This window comes from Panicum virgatum, chromosome 2N (assembly GCF_016808335.1).
Source record: "Panicum virgatum strain AP13 chromosome 2N, P.virgatum_v5, whole genome shotgun sequence".
Taxonomy (NCBI): Eukaryota; Viridiplantae; Streptophyta; class Magnoliopsida; order Poales; family Poaceae; genus Panicum; species Panicum virgatum.
Window position 1 is genome coordinate 39,365,484 of NC_053146.1, and position 20,531 is coordinate 39,386,014.

Below are 20,531 nucleotides of genomic sequence, written 5' to 3' on the forward strand. Positions count from 1 at the left end.
GCCGAGCGGCGTTGCGGCTCGGCGCGCTGGGCGCTGCGTGCGCACGTGCGCATGCGGGGGCGCTCGCGGGGTGTAGGCGCGTACCGTACGTGGGGGGAGTCGAGCGGCGGTGAGCTGTTGCGGCCACGCGCGGGATGGCGTGGTTGGGGCCGAGGCGTGAGCGTGTGGAGGAGGAAGGCGGCCGGTGGCAGGCGGAGCGGCGCTCGGGGAGGTGCGCAGCAGGGAAGAGAGGTGCGCGCGCGGGGGAAGCGGCAGATGGGAGGGAGGAGAGAGAGAAGGAAGAAGAGAAAAGAAAAGAAATGGAGAAAGAGAAAAAGATAGAGTGAGAGGGAAAAAGAGAGAAAGAAAATAGAAAAGGAAAAAGGAAAGAAAGAAAAAAAATGGGGAAAAAGAAAAGGGGAGAGGGAGAGGGAGAGCGGGTGCGCGCCGGCGGCGATTGTGGGGTGCGCGGGCCAGGGGAGGCAGCGGCGCGTGCGGCCGGCGATAATCGCGGTCGGCGGTCGCGCGTGTGCGACAGGCCGCCGAGCGGCACGGGATGGGATGACGGCGAGGAAAGAGAGAGAGAGCGAGGTACGGTCGGTGAAAAAGAAAGGATGGAAACGACGAATGGGATCGGATGTTGGAAATCGGGTGTTCGGAACAGAGAAAAGATTCCGGGAATTAGGGTTCAGGGTTTTAGGAGGATTTTGAGCTCAACGATGAAAAGAATTTTAAAAATATATTTTTAGCGTGTGACTTATTTTGGTGGATTTTTTTTCGGGAAGTCACAAAACTACCCCACTTAAAATGAATCTCGTCCTCGAGATTCGGCTGGCTCCTTAACAGATGGGGAAACTCCTTCTTTAGAGCGTCTTCTCCTTCCCACGTAGCTTCTTCTACTCCGTGTCTGCTCCATTGAACTTCTGCAAATCCGTACCTCAGGTCGATCTTGGAGAAGTACTTGGCTCCTTTTAGCTGATCAAAAAGGTCATCAATCCTGGGGAGGGGGTACTTATTCTTGATAGTGACTTCGTTTAGTGCCCGGTAATCTACACACAACCTCATACTTCCATCCTTCTTCTTGACAAATAGGACTGGGGCTCCCCAAGGCGACGAGCTTGGTCTGATGGAGTCAATTTGTTGTAGTTCTTCCAGCTGCTTCTTTAATTCCGCCAATTCAGAGGCTTCCATCCTATAGGGTCTCTTGGCTATAGGAGAGGTTCCAGGGACAAGGTCGATGACAAACTCTATATCCCTGTCTGGTGGTAGTGGTGCATCTTGATTTTCTCTGCTGTCCTGGCTCACTCCTTGTTCTTCCCGAGAAGGGTTCTGCCCGACAGGCTGTACTTCCACATCAGCGGCTGGAGGGTTCCGGTTGCGGGAGGCCCTCGTAACGCTTCGGGAGGCCATCTGTAGTTTGCGTAGAGTTTTTGTGAGATTGGGATTAAGTGATGTTTAAGTTGTTTGATTCGAAATTTTGAAAAGGCAGAATCCACCTCCTGCCGATAAGCACACAACCAACAAGCACACAAACAAAGCAAACAACAGGCACACACAACTTTATTACTGCAAGGGAGGGTACAACACGGGCCAAGGCTAAAACGCGTACTACACGTTCGGGTACAGGTTCACTCTTCAGGGTACAACTTAAGCTAAAGGGGCTTGGGAGGGTGCAACACTAGGATGGCGTCGGGCATTCTACTCGCAGGGTGAGCCTTCTTCTGTGGCGGAGTGTGCGAGTAGTCCTTGCTCGCCGTCCTCTAGGTTTCCATTTGCCAAGGATTGCGTAGCAGCTTCTCCTTCATCGGCTCAGTAGACCTTTCAGGATTCACGGGTGGGGCTTGTGGGGTTATCACGAGTGGTCCCCATCCTATGACGGGTGTCCCGAGTAGAACTTGGTCTTCCTCAATTGCCGGGACCGGGGTTCCACTTCTGGTCCATTCTTGCATACGCCAGTCTCGGGCTTGCCTGAGGCTCTCCTGAGCAACTACTTCACTGCTGACCGCGGCTGCGGCTCTTGCCTCGGCTTGGGCTGCTTGTACTTGTTGCAGTCTCACCGCGAGCTCTGCTTGCTCGGCTCGATGGGGTCTGCTCCCTCAGAATGTTGGCTTGCTCATCAAAGAGCTAATCCAAGGCGGCTAGGTAAGTAGCCACTTTGTACAGGGGATCTTCTTCATGGCGGCACCATTCCAGACTCCTCATTCGAGCTTCCCAAATTGGGGTTCTGATGGCCGGCGGAAAGAACCTCATTGGCGTGGGGGCTAGGTGTTCTTCGAAAATCCGGCACAGGTAACGGAGTGCATTTCTGATGGCTAAGGGATAGGTGTCTTAGTGCCTAAATCCTGTAGCGGTCACTCGCCACGGCTGGATGTCGGGGTAGCGATTACTCCTGGCGATGACCAGGATCACCCTGCAGCGGAGGGTACCATGGTGCTCGTACTCTCTGTTGTAGTACCTTGGGTGTTCTGTAACGCCAAAGCTTTCCAGGGCGTTGATCAACAGGCTGGGGAAGCTAGGTGCAGCTTGGCAATTGCCCTGGGTCCATCCTTACTCAGCCATCTGAAAACAAAGATAGGGTGAATGAACTTGCACAATTATTTGGGGTACACAAGGGAGTAGATGATATTTATTATTGCAACATGGTGGGATACAGACTTCATCGATACACGATTTTTAGGGCAAAGGTTCTATCTTGGGGTGCTACTCCTATCATAGGGATTCTAAATCGATCCTAAGAGGGTGCTTCTTCAGTGTAAGATACTGATCCATCACGTCATCTTCGGTCTGATTACCTTTATCCCAATGGGTTTCTTCGGGTTCTTCTTCTTCGGTCTGAGTGCCTACAGCCCATTGGGCTTCTTCGGGTTCTTCTTCTTCTTCTTCCTCTATCCACCCACCTATTCCTCTGCGAGCCTCGTACTCTTGCATTCGGGCTTGGAGAGTGGCTAGGGAATTCTCGGCGCGTGCGGCTCTTGTCCGTTGTTCTTCCAGTTCTACCTCACATTCTTGCATCTGGGCTTGGAGGGCGGCTAGGGAATACTCGGTGCGTGCGGCTCTTGTCCGTTGTTCATCCAGCTCTTGGGTTACCTTTTCTGCTCTGTGGACTTGTTGCTTCAGTTGTGCCGCTTGTTCATGGTAGAGCTCATCCAGGCCGATGAGATAGATGGATAGGTGGGAGACCGTATCTTCCAGGTCTTCTTCTTCTCTTCCGAGTCCTCTCATCCGGGCAATCCATGTGCGTCCTCTTCCTTCAGTAGGCGGGAAAAATCCCATAGGAGTCTGCTGAAGATGGTGCTTATAGATCACACGCAGACGTCGGAGAGCTTTACGGGCAGCTTTCCGGTAGGTGTCAGGGAAGCGAAAACCAGTGGTGGAGATGAACCAGGGATCCACATCAAGGTAGCGGGTGCTCTTTCCCACGAAAATCATTACGTCGCACCGAAGAGTGCCCCTGGAGTCGTACTCCCGGTAGACGTACTATGGTGGGTCCACCACTCCAATGCGTTCTAGGCTGAGTATCAATAACTTAGGAAGGCTGGGCTCTGCGTGACAGGTTCCGCCAATCCATCCATTGTCAGCCATCTGGAATAGGCAAGAACCAGTGGTGAGTGTTTGTGTGAAAAGAAGGATTAAGGAGAAAATGCCCTAGTGTGAAAGGGCCAGAAAAACGGTTTCGCTCCTAGGGTCATGTCCTACGGCCAACCTACGGCTCTGATACCACCTGAAGCGTCCCCTCATAAGAGAAGACTTAAATGTGATACAAACATCAATCCCAGGAGGCTGATGACACATTTATTACATCAGATGGTTACCGTACAACTCTACCCGGTAGTGAGCAGAGAAGCGCCACTATCGCGAGGATTACAACCCACACCCACACAACGATATTAAATATAAAAAGAAGGTCATCAGAGTCTTACGCCATGCGGTAACTCCTGCGGGTGACCCTAATCCACAGGCAAGGCTGGGTGTAGGACGGTACCCTACTCAACATCTTCTGGAACGAAGACGGGGCCTTCCTCTGTAAAATTAAGAATGGGGTGAGTACAAATGTACTCAGCAAGTCCAATCACACCCACGGAGGGGGTAAAAATAGAATATAATGCACAGGATAAATCAAGGATAAGGCCAAGGTTTAATTTGCGGAAAGCTGATTCTTTTGCAAGGGTCCATTTGAAAGAAAACATTTCCAAAACCAGTTTTCTTGTACCGAGTAACATGAAGGGTTGATTCACACAGGATCCAAGTTTTAGACTGCTACCGGACTCCTCATCCGCCGTAGCACACGGCACAACTGCCGGACACATTTCCAAAACAACTCACGCCAACCCATCCCACAATAAACACTAGTTATGTGACCACACCGTAACTCGCCCAGTACCGTGGGCACGGCTATTCGAATAGATTCTTAACTCTGCAGAGGTGTGCAACTTTACCCACAAGCGGGGTACCGCAACACGAACACCTTAGTGTCGGTGCAGATCCCAACAAAGCCATTACCCACCTTAGCTAGACCTGACTAGCCATCACGGGATGCACCAAGGGGTCATTGACCTGTCTCAAAGGTTTTAACCGGGGCATAAGTTACACAGAGCTAATCCCTTCTCCTTGATTACCCGTTGCTCTCAGCTCTCCTGATGGCTATCAGACTAACTAGTGGGATTTATGCTAAGCCGTTGCCCATACAACGGTCGAGTGGTTTGCATGATAGTGGAGTTAGGTGAGATGACACACCAACTCGGTCCTTAGTTGTAACAAGATGGATATCTCCCTTCCTTGCCCTGGCACACAGGCACGAGCACACCAAACGGCAAATCACACAGAAATGTCATCCATCCCATCTAAACTCATCTTTCAAAATTCCACATTTATCCCTTCCCACACACACGCACACATTTCCTTTATAAAACAAGTTGTATAAGGTCCTAAGCGTTCTAGCAGTGATTAACGTCCAAGGAAAATCAGACATTAATCTAGGTGGTCAAGGAATGGTTATAACAAATCAAGGGGTGGCTATCCAACCGTGTTTTCAGTAAGCAAAACATATGCAATTTTGTAAAACAGGCCAATAGGTTGTGTTTATAAATACTATGACAAAACATGCATCAAAGGGTGGGATTGAACTTGCCGTCTTCAAAGCCTTCGGGGAGGTCCTGATCGAAGCACTGTCCTTCGGGTTCGGGGTCACGGAACTGGTCCTCGTTCGCCTGCTCACAGTACTGCTCATCGATGGGTTCTCCCTCGTTCACACCGTGATCTACGACGCATACAAACATGCACACAATCAAGAAACAGAAATAAAAGTTTTATCGTTGAGCTCGAATCGGAAATAATTAAGATATGGAGATAGAAGTAATATTTTTGGGCGGTTTCTTAATGGCATGGCCAAAACTATGCTAGGAAGGGCGTGTTAAAGTTTCAAGTCGATCGGGGGTTGTTTGGCGCATAAAATGATAAGTTAATGGGTGTTTAGGGCCTAAACGAGGGGCCAGGGACTTGTTTGTAATTAGTAAAAGGGCCTGATTAGAATTCCTAGAGATGTTTGGGTCATTTTGGAAAAGAGTAAGGTTTTATTTATAAATGTGTTTATATGGTGGAGGGTTTATTTGGGAATATGATCAAAGGGAAGGTTTAACTTGTAAAAGGGCCAAAGGTGGAGAGGCTCTTTATAGAATAGAGGAAAGGGGAAGGGGTTTTTGGCAAAGTTGCCATCCTCTTCCTCCTCCCTTCACGGGAAACAGAGGAGGGAGGCGCAAGGCGCCGACGGCCTTGGGCCGGCGGCCCAGGGGGCTTGCGGCGGCCGGAAACAAGGGGAAAAGGAGGAGGGCTCCACGGGGAGTTGATACCCCTCCTTGATTTGAGGGATGGCGATCCGTAAAGGCAGCTCCACGGTGGCGGGCGGCGGGCGGCCCTGAACGGTGCTGCAGCGGCGCTGCAGGGCACAACGGCGGCCCGGACCTGGAGGAAAAGGGAGGACGGGACCTCGGGGTTCTAATGCCTACCTTGGCTCGGGCTGGGGCGCAGCGAGGAAGGGGGCTACGCGGGAGCTGGCGGAGGTGAGCAGAGCAGCTGGCGGCGGCGGCGCTGGAAGCTTTGGGGAGGAGCTAGGGGCGGCGGTGGAGCTGGTGGGGGGCAAAGGGTGACCCGGCGGGGCCTCTTTATAGCCCGAGTAAGACGGTGAGGAGGGGTGCGAGGCGGTGGTGGGTCGGTGCCGGACGACGAGCATCGTGGGGTGCCATTAATGGCGCTCCGGCCGCTTGCTCGTGTCGTGGCGCGGCGGTGCGGGCGGCGAGGCGGCGCTGGGTGATGGGACGTCTCGGGCAGGCGGTGGCGTGGTCGAGCGGCGTGGCGCGCGGCGCACGTGGGTGCAGTGCGACGGCGCTGTGCGACCGGCGGTGATGGTGGGCGCTGTGCGCGCTCTGCGCTCGCGAGCAGCGCTGGCAGTGGCGAGCGGCACGGCGGTGATGGCGGCCACGCGGAGCGCGTGGGCGTGCGCGCGCGGGGCAGGCTCGGGGCGTGCGGGGGGCGAGCGGGTGCGGCATGCGCGGCTCGAGCGCGAGCAGAGGGAGGCCGCAGCGTCGCGGCGTTTGCGTGCACGCGAGCGGAGGGGCTGTGGCGGTGCGCGGCGCGTGTCTGTGTGCGCGGACCGCGCGTGTCTGTGTTGCGGCTCGGCGCGCCGAGCGCCGCGTGCGCATGCGGGGGCGCTCGCGGGGTGCAGGCGCGTACCGTGCGCGGGGAGTCAAGCGGCGGCGAGCTGTTGCGGCCACGCGCGGGAGGGCGAGGTCGGGACTGAGTCGTGCGCGTGTGGAGGAGGAAGGCGGCCGGTGGCGGGCGGAGCGGCGCTCGGGGAGGTGCGCGGCAGGGAAGAGAGGCGCGCGTGGGGGGGAAGCGGAAGAGGGGAGGGAGAAGAGAGAGAAGGAAGAAGAGAAAAGAAAAGAAAAGGAATAAGAAATGGAGAAAGAGAAAAAGAGAAAGAGTGAGAGGGAAAAAGAGAGAAAGAAAATAGAAAAGGAAAAAGGAAAGAAAAAAAATGGGGAAAAAAAGGGGAGAGCGAGAGCGAGAGCGGGTGCGCGCCGGCGGCGATTGCGGGGTGCGCGGGCCAGGGGAGGCAGCGGCGCGTGCGGCCGGCGATAATCGCAGTCGGCGGTCGCGCGTGTGCGACAGGCCGCCGAGTGGCACGGGATGGGACGACGGCAAGGAAAGAGAGAGAGCGAGGTACGGTCGGTGAAAAAGAAATGATGGAAACGACGAATGGGATCGGGTGTTGGAAATCGGGTGTTCGGGACAGAGAAAAGATTCCAGGAATTAGGGTTCAGGGTTTTAGGAGGATTTTGAGCTCAACGATGAAAAGAATTTTAAAAATATATTTTTAGCGTGTGATTTATTTTGGTGGATTTTTTTTCGGGATGTCACATAGCTACTAGTATATATATAACCTACAAAATCCTTTTAAGTTCTAACACATTTCTTAATTATGCAACACACAACAAGTAGTGTTGCACTGAACTGGATCACATTGTATCATCTTTAATTAACAAGAAGAGGGTCTAGGATCCATTATCTATCCGCGTGTTCGGATGGGCTTAACCGGCTGGTTGAAGCTCCTACTGGAGCGCTAGCCAAACCAGCACCACGAAGCGCCAGACAAACCAATCCAGCTCAGCCTCAGCCTCCCCCCCCCCCCCCCCCCCCCCCCCCCCAAACAGGGCGAACAACTGTTGATTCCGACAGAAACTGAAAAAAATTAAGAAGAACATGCATGGATCATCAGCCCAGGGCCGGCCTTGTGCAAAGGGACATCTATCAGCAACCAACTTCAATTTAATACGACCACCCTCTGCCGTTTTGTTCCAGGAAACTAAAGATGGCCCTGTCCTTCGCGGGCTCACCTTCTGAACATCTGAATTTGTTGCAGGGGACACGGAACTGATGAATGACGAGGAAACTCCGCGGTGTAAATCATAGAAAATAAAGGGCAAAACCTCACCGAATTTCCATACCAGCACTCAAACAGTAGCAGCCAGTAGCTTTCAGTGTGTGAACGTAGAGTGAAAAAAGAGTGGCTCCAGGTCTTGCACTAAGAACACTCTGCTGCTATAGAGAATGAAACAAATCTGTAAAAAAAGTGTGGTGGGGTGCAGCGAGTAGCAACAAGGGCACATCCCCAAACGCTAAAAGTACGCGGGAAAGCGATGTGTTTGGAATTTATGCGCCCGAGTGTGCTGTTTATTCCCGATCTGAATGAACTAGACGAACATCGCAGGCTCACAAGCCTTTTAACCGTGCATGTATCAAGCTTTTTTTTTCTTTACTTTTTGAGGATCGAACTCATGGATAGCCTCAAGCAAAACCTATGACATCATCGGCTCCACATAACGTGTGTTGTGTCATACCTTTGCACATATTCTTCTAGGGTTTGTGGGACTGAATTTCAAGGCCATAGGAAAACTATAACCTTGATGAGACCTCCAGAGTTCAGACCTTCAGGTCTTGCACTGATGCCACTCTTTTTTCACTCTATCTGAACGCAGAGTGAAAAAAGAGTAGCTCCAGCCTCCAGGTCTTGCACTGAGAACACCAGGTTGAGTGCACAAATTTACTAGGCGCGCATTTGTAGAGCGAGTTCTTTTTTAAAAGAGAGAGAGAGAGAGAGAAGTGGGTTCTTAATAAGTAGGATCCTTTCTGATACTACTTCATAACTAACTTGATAACCGTGATGTTGAACACACTGGCCATCTATTTCTGTTTCTACACAAGAATCCGTAGAGAACTCTGGTCCAAACCATGAACCGAAACGTCCAAGAAAGGTCTCTTGTCCCGTCTTCGCCGTATGCTTGTGCTTGTACTACTACGTGGGTGTATATGCCACTGCCATGGATACGTGTTCCGAGTTCCGACATGGCATCATACGCCGTGCCCAATCAGGCCAATCTCACCGGTCGAATTCTTGCTCCATCCATCCATCGATCGCCACCGCCGTCTCCTTCCGATCCCCTTTACTTTCACCAACGCGCTTCGCTCCTCTAGTTTCCTCCCGTTATAAAAGGGGCCACACTCCCTCACCACCTCACCACCTGCCTCTTCCCCGACGCATTCCTGCCTCCAGTTCTGCAGCACCGTACCAGCTCCTGGCCTAACAAAGTTATTAGCTCGAGAGAAAGAGGGAGAGAGAGGAAGTTTCCTTCGGCGAGCGAGGAAGAGCACGCAGCAGCGGGGAGAGCGATGGAGAGCGTCGTCGTCGACGGCAATGGAGGCTGCGGCGGGCGGGTGGTGGTGGAGCTGAGCCACATCAAGGACCTGGTGAGGCAGCTGGAGGGCCACCTGGGCGGCTCGCAGACGCAGGAGCGGTGCAGGCTCCTGGCCTCGCAGATCTCCTCCCTCACCGAGCGCTCCATCGGCGTCATCACCTCCTACTGCAGCCTCGACGGCGGCGGCCGGAAGCGGCCGGCGGCGGATGCGGCGGCGCGCAGCCCGCTCAGCGACGCCTCCGACGCGCCCACCAAGAAGAGGTGAGCAAGCTGATGAACCATATGCGATTTTTTTTTTGGAGAAATCTCTTTATTAGCTTGTTTGCTGAGTTGCCGAGTGGTTTATCTGCAGGAGGAGGACGGAGAAGGTGAAGCATCAGGTGCGGGTGAGCTCGGCCGCCGGCGGCGACGTCCCGGCCGACGACGGCCACAGCTGGAGGAAGTACGGCCAGAAGGAGATCCTCGGAGCCAAGAACCCAAGGTTGGTGCTTTTTTTTTCTTCTTATCTTTTCGGAAGCCGATCTGCACGTGTGAGTTTTTTCGCAAGTGGAATCGAAATCATTAGCTTCTACTTTTTTTTTTGTCCCTCTCTTTTTTGGGGTTTGGATGTTGTGGATTGTCCTCTGGGTGGGTGAAAGTTGCAGCCTCTGCTCTGCTCCCAAATACTTGGCCTCCACTTGTCCCATGAGAACAGTGAAAGTGATTTGTGCTAATTTTGTTCTGATGAATTCACAAACAAATAAATTTCTCTTCTTTGTTTTTTCCCTGACATGATTCACAACCAGAGCTTCATCATTACCACCAGAATCTCATGGCCTGACATGAATCGTGCAAACTCTGCAGGGGCTACTACCGCTGCACGCACCGCCACACCCAGGGGTGCGCGGCGACGAAGCAGGTGCAGCGCGCCGACGAGGACCCGGCGCTCTTCGACGTCGTCTACATCGGCGCGCACACCTGCGTCCAGAGCGGGGCGGCGGCGGCGGCCGTCGCCGCCGCGCAGGCGCCGGAGCAGGGCGCCCACACCCTCCTGCAGAGCCTGAGCGCCAGCCTGACGGTGAAGACCGAGGGGCTGGCCGCGGCGCCGGAGGAGGCTCCGCAGGGCTGGGCCGCCACCGCGCCCTGCTGCCCCTCCCCGACGGCGCCGAGCGGGAGGTGCCCGGCGCCGGAGCGCAGCCCGTTCTCCGCGCCGTCGACGTCCGAGAACTGGGGCGCGTCGCCGGCGACCTCGGACTCCAACCAGCACGCCGCCTGCTTCCCGCCGTTCGAGCTCGTCGCCGGCGACGTGCAGTTCGAGTTCGGCGAAGTAGTGTCCGCGCTCGTCGGCGTTCCCGGCGAGTTCCCCGACGACTTCGACATCTCGAGCTTCTTCGCGTGATCCGCGGCGCGCGGGCGGGGGAAAGATTCTTACCAGACCAGACCGACCTGATGATCGATGACCACCCCCTGTGTGATGCTCTGGCGTTTGGTCAGGGGCAGGGGAGGGAAGAACACAAAGCTCTTCCTTGGTCACTGCCATCCTAAACCTTATTATTAGGGTATTTGAGGATAGTGATGAGTAAACGCCCTTCTCTGTTTTTTTTTCCGCTTAGCTAAGGGTTTTGTAAAGTATCGGAGATGTTAATTCAACAGGCATGTGGAAGTTTGTTTGGAATTTAAGCATCGCCATCCAAATATCCAACATATTAACAGTGCAAACAAAATATGGGTGCTATTTATTAAGATAAGAGAAAGCCATGAACGTTTGATCTTTCACACTCCTAACGAATTCTCCTTTCGTTCTAAGCACAAAACCTTCGTTTTAACATTGTGATGAATTACTGGTAAAGAAAGTGGAATAGCAAATACTAAGTCTCCTTTCTAAGCATAAAATGGATCGGTCACTCCCAAGACTCTGCGTATTTGCTACCACAAACGATTCATTCAATCACATATTTGCCATAAATTATTTTAGTAATCATGCATGCTATATATATTACCAACAGCTGCGGAGTAATACCCTGCAACCATTTGATATATACCCACCACTCTGCTCCCACAATCATGAAGATCGGCTATGGCCTGCAGTTGGTCCGAATCCAGGGCAACATCCTGCCAGTGCCAGTCACCTACCGGAGGCCCAATATGAAAAAAAAAGTGCAAGTACATATATGCTACGTCTAGATATATAACAAAATCTATGAATTTAAATTTGCCGAAACGATCTACAATTTGGAATGTAGGGAGTAGGGTTTACCAAAAACATTCCGCGCACACATCAAAATTAGTTCAGACTCCTCTTGGTCAAAAAGTTCACCTTTAATCTCGAAAAGAAAAGAAAATAAAGCATAATCCTTTTCACCATCTCAATCACTTGCTTTCGTATATGCCCTTGCCATTGTCTAAGCCTCCTATCCCTATCTGCTAGACCAGACCTTCCGCGGCGCCGCGAACTAAGGCCAGTCCTGTTCGGAGGTGCTATTGCAAAGTGCTAAAATTTAGCACTCTCAATTAGCTTCTTTCCCCATCTAATAATATTTTGCTCTAATTTAGAATTTGGCTAATGCAAAGCGCTTTTGTTTGGAAGTGCTAAGGGCAAGGCTAAAGTTCAGCACTTATGTGCATAGATCCAATATGATCCAATAATGTCAATATCAAGAAAGTTCAAATATTGCGTCGCCGCCAGGTTGCAGCGCGCGTGTGTGTGTGGCTACGCGACAAGCGCGTGCAACGAAAATTCACGAGGCTTTCCAGGAAATTTGCATGGGTCGGCAGGCAGAATGCACTGCACCACCGGCCGCTCTCTGATCTCTTCCTTCCCCTGCTTCCAGATCCCGTCCCGCAATGGCTAGCTTTGGCGTACGTCATGCTCCGGGACCTTGCAAACGCCATGCTCGCGCAAGCATATGCCGCAGGATCACTAGTCGATCAGGTGGGTGTTTCCAGCAGGGAACAAGACGAGGAGGAATGGAATTTTTCATTGTAAAATAAAACACAAGATTAAGTACATACACACATGCATACACGCATACATAGGAAACAATCTTATGTTTTCGGAGGGCGCATGATAAAGTAATTGGTGTCATGTTTTCCAATGCTCGTCATTCTAGTTTTAGTTTCTGAAGAAGAAGAAGTTTCTTCAGGCACTAGTACTATGAAGAGTGCTGTGTTGTGTTTGGAGCAAGATCGAGTCAGAGTCACATCCGAAATTGGTCGCGCAAGCCGCCCTACTAGATTTGTCTAACAGGCCGGGGAAGCTGAAAACTAGCTAGCTAGACGGCTTGACCGATTGAACAGTAGTAAAGCCGCCAGTAACAGCTAACACGATAGGAATGTTTCGTCTGGTGACGGAAAGAAGAAGCATGCATCCGTACCACGCGTGCAAGCTAGGACGCACCGTTCCATTCATATATCCTGTAGATATTGGACACCAGGGCCATTGCAGATAAAGACAACCATCGGGCTCATGCCCGTCAAGTAGTAAATCGTCTGAATTATTGGATTATTCGACCCCATAAATGTTTGACCGAACTAAATGGACAAGTGCAGTTTGAAGCAAGATGACAACAATAGAGGTACTTTTTCTTGGCTCTTCTCTGGATATGATATCTTGGACTAATCTATGATCGCACAGTTTTTTCATTTGTATGTTTTCCATTTGTACGTAACATCCGTCCATCTATATTTACAAACGTTAAGTTTTCAGTGCAACCGCTAACTGAGATTCCCTCTTTTACCAGTGTTATTACCTGCAATAATTAATAGGCATACAAAGGTTGGTAGGCCGTCCCGGCCGGAGCAGGCATAATCGTGCCTGGTCGACATCACTTCTTAACTGCAGGACCCATGCACGTCGTCGAAGCAGAACTGCCAGTCGGAGTCCGATCCCCAGCTACCGGCCGGCGGCTTCGTTCCCGATCGATCCACCTCATGCATTGCATGCACTGGCTCGGGAGGCTGCTTGCTGGCTGCAGCTGATCTCGACGCACACAATTTGCAGACCTGCTTGGTTTGGTCGTCGATGTCGATCTGCCCAACTAACACACAATCCAATATCGTACGTGCACGTCCACAATCAGGAATGGAAATGGTAAGAAAATAGAATAATGGATATTCGAGATATTTGAATCCGTTTCTATGCGTATTCGATCTGTGGAAACTTGCAGGAGCCGGAAAAATGGATGTCCGAGATATCCGAATCCGTTTTCATACGTATCTGATCTGTTTCCATTCTTATCCACAACATTTACACGGCCGGTCGTCCATCATCCATCTCTATCCAGCTGACACAAGAAATCAATCAAGCACTCAAGCATGAGCTGCCTATTGGCAGTTGGGCATACACGAGCTGCTTGCATGCTCCCCGGCTTGTTCAGCCGCCCGAGCGCGTACACCTCCAACGCCTCCCACCTTGGAGTGAGCGACGGGATGGATACAACACCTTCTGGGTCCGGGGCTGGCCGGGACCCATGCATTTTGGTGGCTCTGCGTACCACCACCACCGCGTCCGCGTCCGCCGCGGCCGGAGAATTATTCCCCGTGTCCATCTATCCGTTCCGACCCCCTGGAAAAGAAAACCCAGGGTAGTTCGTCCATCATTGTGTTGTGTACCCCTAGAGGCGGCTACAGCCACTAGCTCGCTGTTGACGGATCGGAGGGGGGCCACTTGCTTGCTGGCACGTACGGCACCGTAGTTGTCTGATGACATGCACATCACAGGCAGGCAGCAGCTTGGCTTGGGTGCATGAACCTGTGCAGTGGTGTACAAGTGGCTCGCAGGAAACCGATGCCGGCTCTCTCACCAGATCTCTAGCTTGCCCCTTGGAGATAACAGATATATACATCTCTAGTAAAACACACACACACACACACACACACTAGCTAGTAGCTACTTTAAACGAGGTATTGTCATGTTGTTGTTCAGTGAAGTATAGTAAACGTAATATACATAGTAAAATAGTACGGTTCTTCCAGGAAGCCTAGCAGGTGAACGCATTGTTAGTTTGTACCTAGTCATCATCACATCAGGTTTGCATTCAGCAATGCAGTAGCATAAGAGGACAAAAGTGTAGGGATGGAAATTATTCCTTCGCTGGTAAGGATGACGCGTTTCAGTGTTGCAAGGATATAGCTGATCCCGTTGTCTGTTTGTTTTTGTAATTGTAGGGTGTCACTGTCCTCGTCATCTCGGGCCAGGCGCGCGGGCCACAAATATAATAGACCTCGTAGGTTCAACTCAACCGTTGTTTAAGCTAATATATGTGACAACGTCTCCGTGCAGTGGAGTTCTATTTAGAGTTTGTTGCACATGTGCATTATTATATATATACTATTACGTGGAGCTCATGCTCATCCTAAACCATATATATACTTAATCGCCGTACCACTAGTGCTTCTATCCTGGATTACTTCTTGCAGAAGGTGGAATGAGATTGTTCATGTTTCTCCCAACTAGATGGTGTTGATGTGGCACTAGCTAGCGCTTCCATCGCAGATTCATCGAGAAAAAAAATTAATTGGTAAAATGTTACTCCCTCCATTCCAATTATAAGTCATTCCAAAAATCATGGAAAGTCAAAAATTTTCCCCACTGAAGTCATTACATGTTCCCCACTCAACGCGTGCTCCCAGCTTCCACGTTGCTTCGCCAATGGGGAGCAAGAGAGCTCTGACTTCACCACTCCTTGATCCCATCACTAGTTTTATCCCTCTAGAAACGGCTTCTGTAGAGCAGTACTAGGGATAAGATTTTCTATTAAGCAAGATGCTGACTATGTTATGAAAGAAAATGTGATTAGGGGAGGACGTGATGACTCTTCCAAAGAGATTATGATGAACAAACTTCATTGTATGGTCTTTTTACATAAACCCTAAAAAAAAATTCGCGACCATGCCTGGGCACGTTTTTCATTAAGAGGAAACATAAACCCTAAAACTTAGATCACTACATATGGTTTGTATCATCACCAATGGATTTCAAGCTGAATGCAAGAACGGGTGAATCGAATCTGATAGCTCCAGGCCAGAAAAAGCAGATTAGATATGAAAATGTTGCTCCATGAAGTTGCTATAAACTATTAGTAATTTCGTGAAAGGTTTTCAGAGAAAAATAACCAAGGAACTTATGTTCAGAAAAATGGCACATAAGCTTTACCATTTCCTAATTTTGGCAGAAGCAATACCATGGCTATGAGGCCATTGGAGCAGCTTCTAAAGTAGACAACCAGGTTAAAATCCTCGTAGAGCCACTTTTGCTAGAATTTCAAGGACAGGCATCAGCCAGGCATATCATAAAGAACCAGCTGGTCAGTAGCATCCATCGAAGCAAGGGCTATTAATTCTAGCCACCGGTCCCTATAAATATATATGCAATAATTCATTCATAGTAGATTTTAGATAAGGCCCACGAATATTTAGGAAATAAATTATTGTCACACCTTAGTATTCCAATTTGGATTATGAATATATTTTCAAATGTAATTATCCAGCTTCTAAATTTTTAAGAAATTTTTAGATTTTTTTAGCAATTATTCTCATTTTTTCTAGAGCTAAATCTACGTTTACCACAAGTCCCAAGTATTAAATTTGGATTCTATTTTCTACAATTTTATTTCTTTTTAACATGAAAAAAAATTATTTTTTTCCTTTCTCCTTTTTCTTCTTGTCTATCTTTTTCCTTCTCAGGCCGCCGGCCCAATCTCTTTTCCCTTCCCGCCGACCTCTTTCCCTCCTCCTCTGCTTGGCTTACACTACAAAAACTATTTAATCTGTGACAGAACAAATTTGATACAGATCACTGAAAAATCATCATAAAGCACGATGTATCTATGATGATTTCAGATATCATGGATTGAGCGTCACAGATTAAATCAATCGGCGGTTTAACAAAAACCCGTCACAAATTGAAGCAATCTGTGATGTTTCTTAATGTCATGGATTGGTTTTGAGCCCGTGCAACGCAGCCCTGGCCCAATGTTTGTGATGAAAATAAACGTCACAAACTTCCTCATGATTCTAGCGATATTTCGTACTACTTGTAGCCATTACTTTTCAAGTGTGAAACGGATCAGTGAAAAGAGATCGAGGAGCATATATATTAAGGTCCTGCACTAGAAATAGAAGAACGAAAGCACATCTATCACCAAACACGCAGATGCAGGCCGAAAGCGATGTGTTAGGAATTTTTATACTAGTATAAAGTTTTCAGTTCATTCATAATGTGAACAACATGACTGCATAACTACTTTACATATGTGTAAATATAGTTACTAGTAGCTTCGAATTCGCATGTTTTAACCAAGTATATATGCGTCCAAGTTTTTGTCGTGGAAATTTATATTCAAAGCAACATCTACATGCATCAAACTAGCGGGTGAAATTAAAGTACAAAAATTCAATTATTCATTAGTTTGCAAGCGCTCGTGTCTCGTTCTAAATCAATATCATGTTTGCTCATGTTGGAATTCAGCTTTTTCGAAAGCAAAAAATGTTGGAGCAAAGAGTCATATTCAAAAATTAGCTCGATTAGAGTGGTATACATCTGTCCAACCTGGAAGCTGAAAACCAGACCGATCCAAGAGCAAATATGCCTAACTTGTTGATAGCGATGTTTCATTTTGTGATGAAAAGAACTCGTGTCACTACTACAGAATAAACCTTTGTTCCAGGCCATTTGTCTCGGTTGCCTTTGGGCTCGGGACAATATGTGGCTTTTGTCCCGGGTCCAAATGCTAGTCGGGCCAGCGGGGGGGGGGGGGCGGGACATGGGCCTTTTGTCCCGGTTGGTGTTACCAACCCGGACAAAAGGCCCCTCCACGTGATAGTTTAAAAGGGAGTTATTCTTTACTGACTCACATGTACTACTTAGGTGAGTTGGCAAGGAAGCCATGCGCTAGGCAATAGGTCTTGGGTTCGAATTCCGCAGGGCGCAAAGATTTTTTAGCGCGAGGGACATTTTGCAAATGGCCCGATCAGTAGTAGTGTGTGGATCATTCCCTGACACGGGTGCATGCGGTACCTGTTTAATTTAGGTTCTTTATATCGCTACTATTGCTGACAACTACTATTATTCCACGACCACTACTTGCTGGCAAATACACGAATCGGTCTAATGCCCGTCAAACAAGTTGTATAAATGGTTTGGTTACTAGCCCCTGTTTAGATCCCAAAACGCAAAATGCAAATTTTTTGTAAATCGCTTGCATGGTGTAATAAATGTAGTCAAAAAATAAATCGCATTACAAAAATGGATTATAAATCGCGAGACGAATCTAATGAGCCTAATTAGGACGTGATTAGACACTAAATTGCTACAGTAATACTATAGTAAACATGCTCTAATGATGGATTAATTAGGCTCATTAGATTCGTCTCGTAGTTTACAGACGAGATCTGTAATTAGTTTTGTGATTAGTCTACATTTAATACTTCAAATGTTAAAGATTCTCTTCTAAAAATGCAAAAATGCAAAATGAACTAAACAAGACTAGGTCTAATATATTGACCAAATTAAACAGGCACAACTAGTGAATCGTACTTGTTTAGGACCGGCAAGTAGTAACAAGTAAGACCATATTCTCCTCTGGTTAAAATTATTGTAAGTCGTTTTGGTTTTGCATTGTCCTATGTTAAACTTGAGTAATCTTAGTAAAATTTACAGAAAAAGTACACAAATATGAAATATTCTAGAAATTAAAGTTGGTTTCCACGACAGTAGCTAATATTAATGAGCAATAATACTGCCAAGCATATGTACGCGTCAATATATATTCAGTGTCGTGAGGTTCGGTAGTTAGCTAGGCTGCCTCCCTTTTTCTTTGCTTTGAAATAAGCAGTTAGCAGCAGGCTATCTCTCGGTGTAGCATTACAGTAACAGTCGTACTATTCAGCAGCAGGAAAGGATCTATATCGAACAGAGTCCCGAATAATATAATCCCAGCCCCAGGCTGCTGCTACTGATCACGTACGCTTTAATTTCTTCCTCGAGCTAGTTTCCTTTTCTTTTCCCCAACCCCGCCGCGCGCCAACAACTATGGCTATGTTTGAGACGGCTCCGTCCGCGCTGCTCCGGCTCCGCGGTACAGTAATCGGCACTGTGCTGCATTATAGCGCGGATCTGAGACGGGACGCTTCGTGCTACAGCCAATGGCGAGAGGGGAGTAGCGCGGAGCTGAGACGGGGCGCTTCGTACTACAGCCAATGGCGAGAGAGGAGAAGCTGGTGGAGCTGGATTTCTGTGGCTTCGCCGGCTCTGCACTACAGTACCGCTACAGAAAACTACAGTAACCGGAGCCGGCAAAGCCCGGCCAAACAGACCCTAACATCTATCCACGAGATTTACATCGATAGGACGAGTCCCTCGACGACGGCAGCCATTTTCCAAGAAATGAAGCGCAAGTAGCAGCGTGTGCGTCGCCGCCGCCCAACGCCACCGCGTTGGCAAATGGCAATCATCACTAGTTGCAAAAGGAGCTAGGGGGCATCGCCTCGGATCGGAGACGCGCGCGTTCCCTCTCACACGCGCGCATCTAGCTAATAGCCTAGGGCGCGCACGTCAATAGCCGCCGCGGCCAGCGCGGTCGCGCCCACCGGGGCACCAGCACCACCACCAGAGGCGCAGGGCAGCCGGGACGAAGAAGAAAATTCCGCGACGGTGCGTGCACCCGTACAACGCCATGAGGTAGGGGTGTATGGTTCCGATGGTCTCTTTACAATTTAAATTAGTTTTTATATATTTTTAATTTAAAATTATATAAAATTAGAGTCTAACCCTAATTTGTTATTTTTATATCTTACAAATGAAGTCAAGTTTGGACAAGATATTTTACAAGGTTATGTATCATCATATCATCTATATGTGACTTTTTGTGAATTTAAACAATTTTTTTTTGTTGTGGTCCACACGAATTTTCACGAAGATTGCGATTTCCACTAGATACGTTTCCCTTTTAGAATCCAGCCTTTAGATAATCTAAGTTAAATTTTAGAACTCTTTACCACCCCTAGAGAGAAGTAGCGTGGAGCAGCCTAGCCCCCCTATGGAGAAGTAGCATGGAGTAGCCTAGCCCCCCAAAAGGGACTAACTAAAACTCTCTACAAAGTGTTGCTAGAGTTATGTTTGGAGAGAAGAGAGAGAATTTAGACATCTTGCACACTGCAGCAAGTAATGCTAATTATATGTGGGGCTAGAAAAAATGGGAGCGAGGCAAGAACATGCTACAGTGCCAAGTATAAAATAGCAATAGATTTACTCGTTGTTGCTGCTAAGGTACACTCCTCCATGACCAGCACTAACGGAAGATGCAAGTATTTTATTTCACATAGGTCCCCTAGTACTAGATATCTCCGATGCTAGTAATTTTATACGCTGTATGTCTGAGCATCGATGCTCATTCTAGTCAAGGGCCCACATTTTTTTCCGGCATCACTCCCAGGTGGTGGAGGGCCGAAGGCTATCCGCACCGAGGGACGGTAAACCGTACTAGATAGCGTATGCATCTGCTGCACCGGGCTGCTCTAAAGCCTCCGCCATCTTCCAGTATTGCTCCCGCTCCGCCAAATCTAGCAGGGTAGCGGAGCTACACTACAGCCAGCGCGGCGCCCGCCTGTTGACCTCCCGCGCGCGCCGCTCCACCTCCACCTCCACCTCCACCTCGCCCTCCCGCTCCACTGCCGCCTCGTTCTCCTACGCCCCACCGCAGCTCCCTCTGCAACACAGCTCTGCGTCGCCCGCAACTCTGCATGGGCCCGCTCGCAGCCCTCCTCCGCACCGCACTCGCAGTCCTTCACCACAACTGCCGCTCCACCCCTGCTCCTCCTCCCTCCCGCGTGCGTGCCGCCACAGCAGCTCTGCGCGCGAGGGGGTGAGTCGTTGCCAGGAGGAAGGAGGATGTGCTGACATTGCTTGAGATGAGGAAGGAGGAGGTGTTAGCCCTGCTCGAAAGGAGGAAGGAGCTCACGCCTGCCCACCTGTGGTCGCACCTCCGCCGCAGCCGCACCTTGCCCGCGGCCGCACCTTGGCTCACCCGCACCTTCACCTCCGCCTGCGTCTGTGCGCAAGCTGGAGCTCCACAGCCGCAGCTGGCGCAAGCGAAGGGAGCAGGTGCGGCGTAGGTGCGGCGGGGATGCTTTGCCATAGAGTGAGGCCGGAGAGAGAGAAGGGGAGGGGCCAATACAGAGGAGGGGATAAGAAAAGAAGGGGAGAAGAAAAGAGAGAAAAAAAGAAAAGAAAATAAGATGGTACTTGAATATGGTTGAATAAAATATATAGTTGTTGGTATAGATAAGAGATACAGAGGATATAGAGGTACGGGAGAAAGTGGTATA

General features: G+C 49.6%; 1 protein-coding gene across 2 annotated transcripts; it reads left to right on the forward strand.

Annotated features, from left to right (window-relative positions):
- Window positions 1-8,912: 8,912 nt before the first annotated feature.
- LOC120660408 (transcription factor WRKY19-like) lies at window positions 8,913-10,901 on the forward strand. Of its 2 annotated transcripts, none has more exons than XM_039938933.1 (3): window positions 8,913-9,488; window positions 9,583-9,708; window positions 10,071-10,901. In XM_039938933.1, the coding sequence occupies exons 1-3, from the start codon at window positions 9,202-9,204 to the stop codon at window positions 10,603-10,605; spliced, it is 948 nt and encodes a 315-aa protein (XP_039794867.1). In that variant the 5' UTR covers window positions 8,913-9,201; the 3' UTR covers window positions 10,606-10,901. The 2 variants fall into 2 exon arrangements, with proteins under 2 accessions (XP_039794867.1, XP_039794866.1); XM_039938932.1 differs by having other exon boundaries at window positions 8,919-9,488; window positions 9,580-9,708.
- The last annotated feature ends 9,630 nt before the right edge of the window (window positions 10,902-20,531 follow it).

Excerpts from the sequence above, each read along its gene's own strand:
- LOC120660408 (XM_039938932.1), top strand. The coding sequence starts at position 9,202 with ATGGAGAGCGTCGTCGTCGACGGCAATGGAGGCTGCGGCGGGCGGGTG. Across the intron at positions 9,489-9,579 it reads GACGCGCCCACCAAGAAGAG|GAGGAGGACGGAGAAGGTGA; the intron begins GTGAGCAAGCTG and ends GTTTATCTGCAG. Across the intron at positions 9,709-10,070 it reads CTCGGAGCCAAGAACCCAAG|GGGCTACTACCGCTGCACGC; the intron begins GTTGGTGCTTTT and ends CAAACTCTGCAG.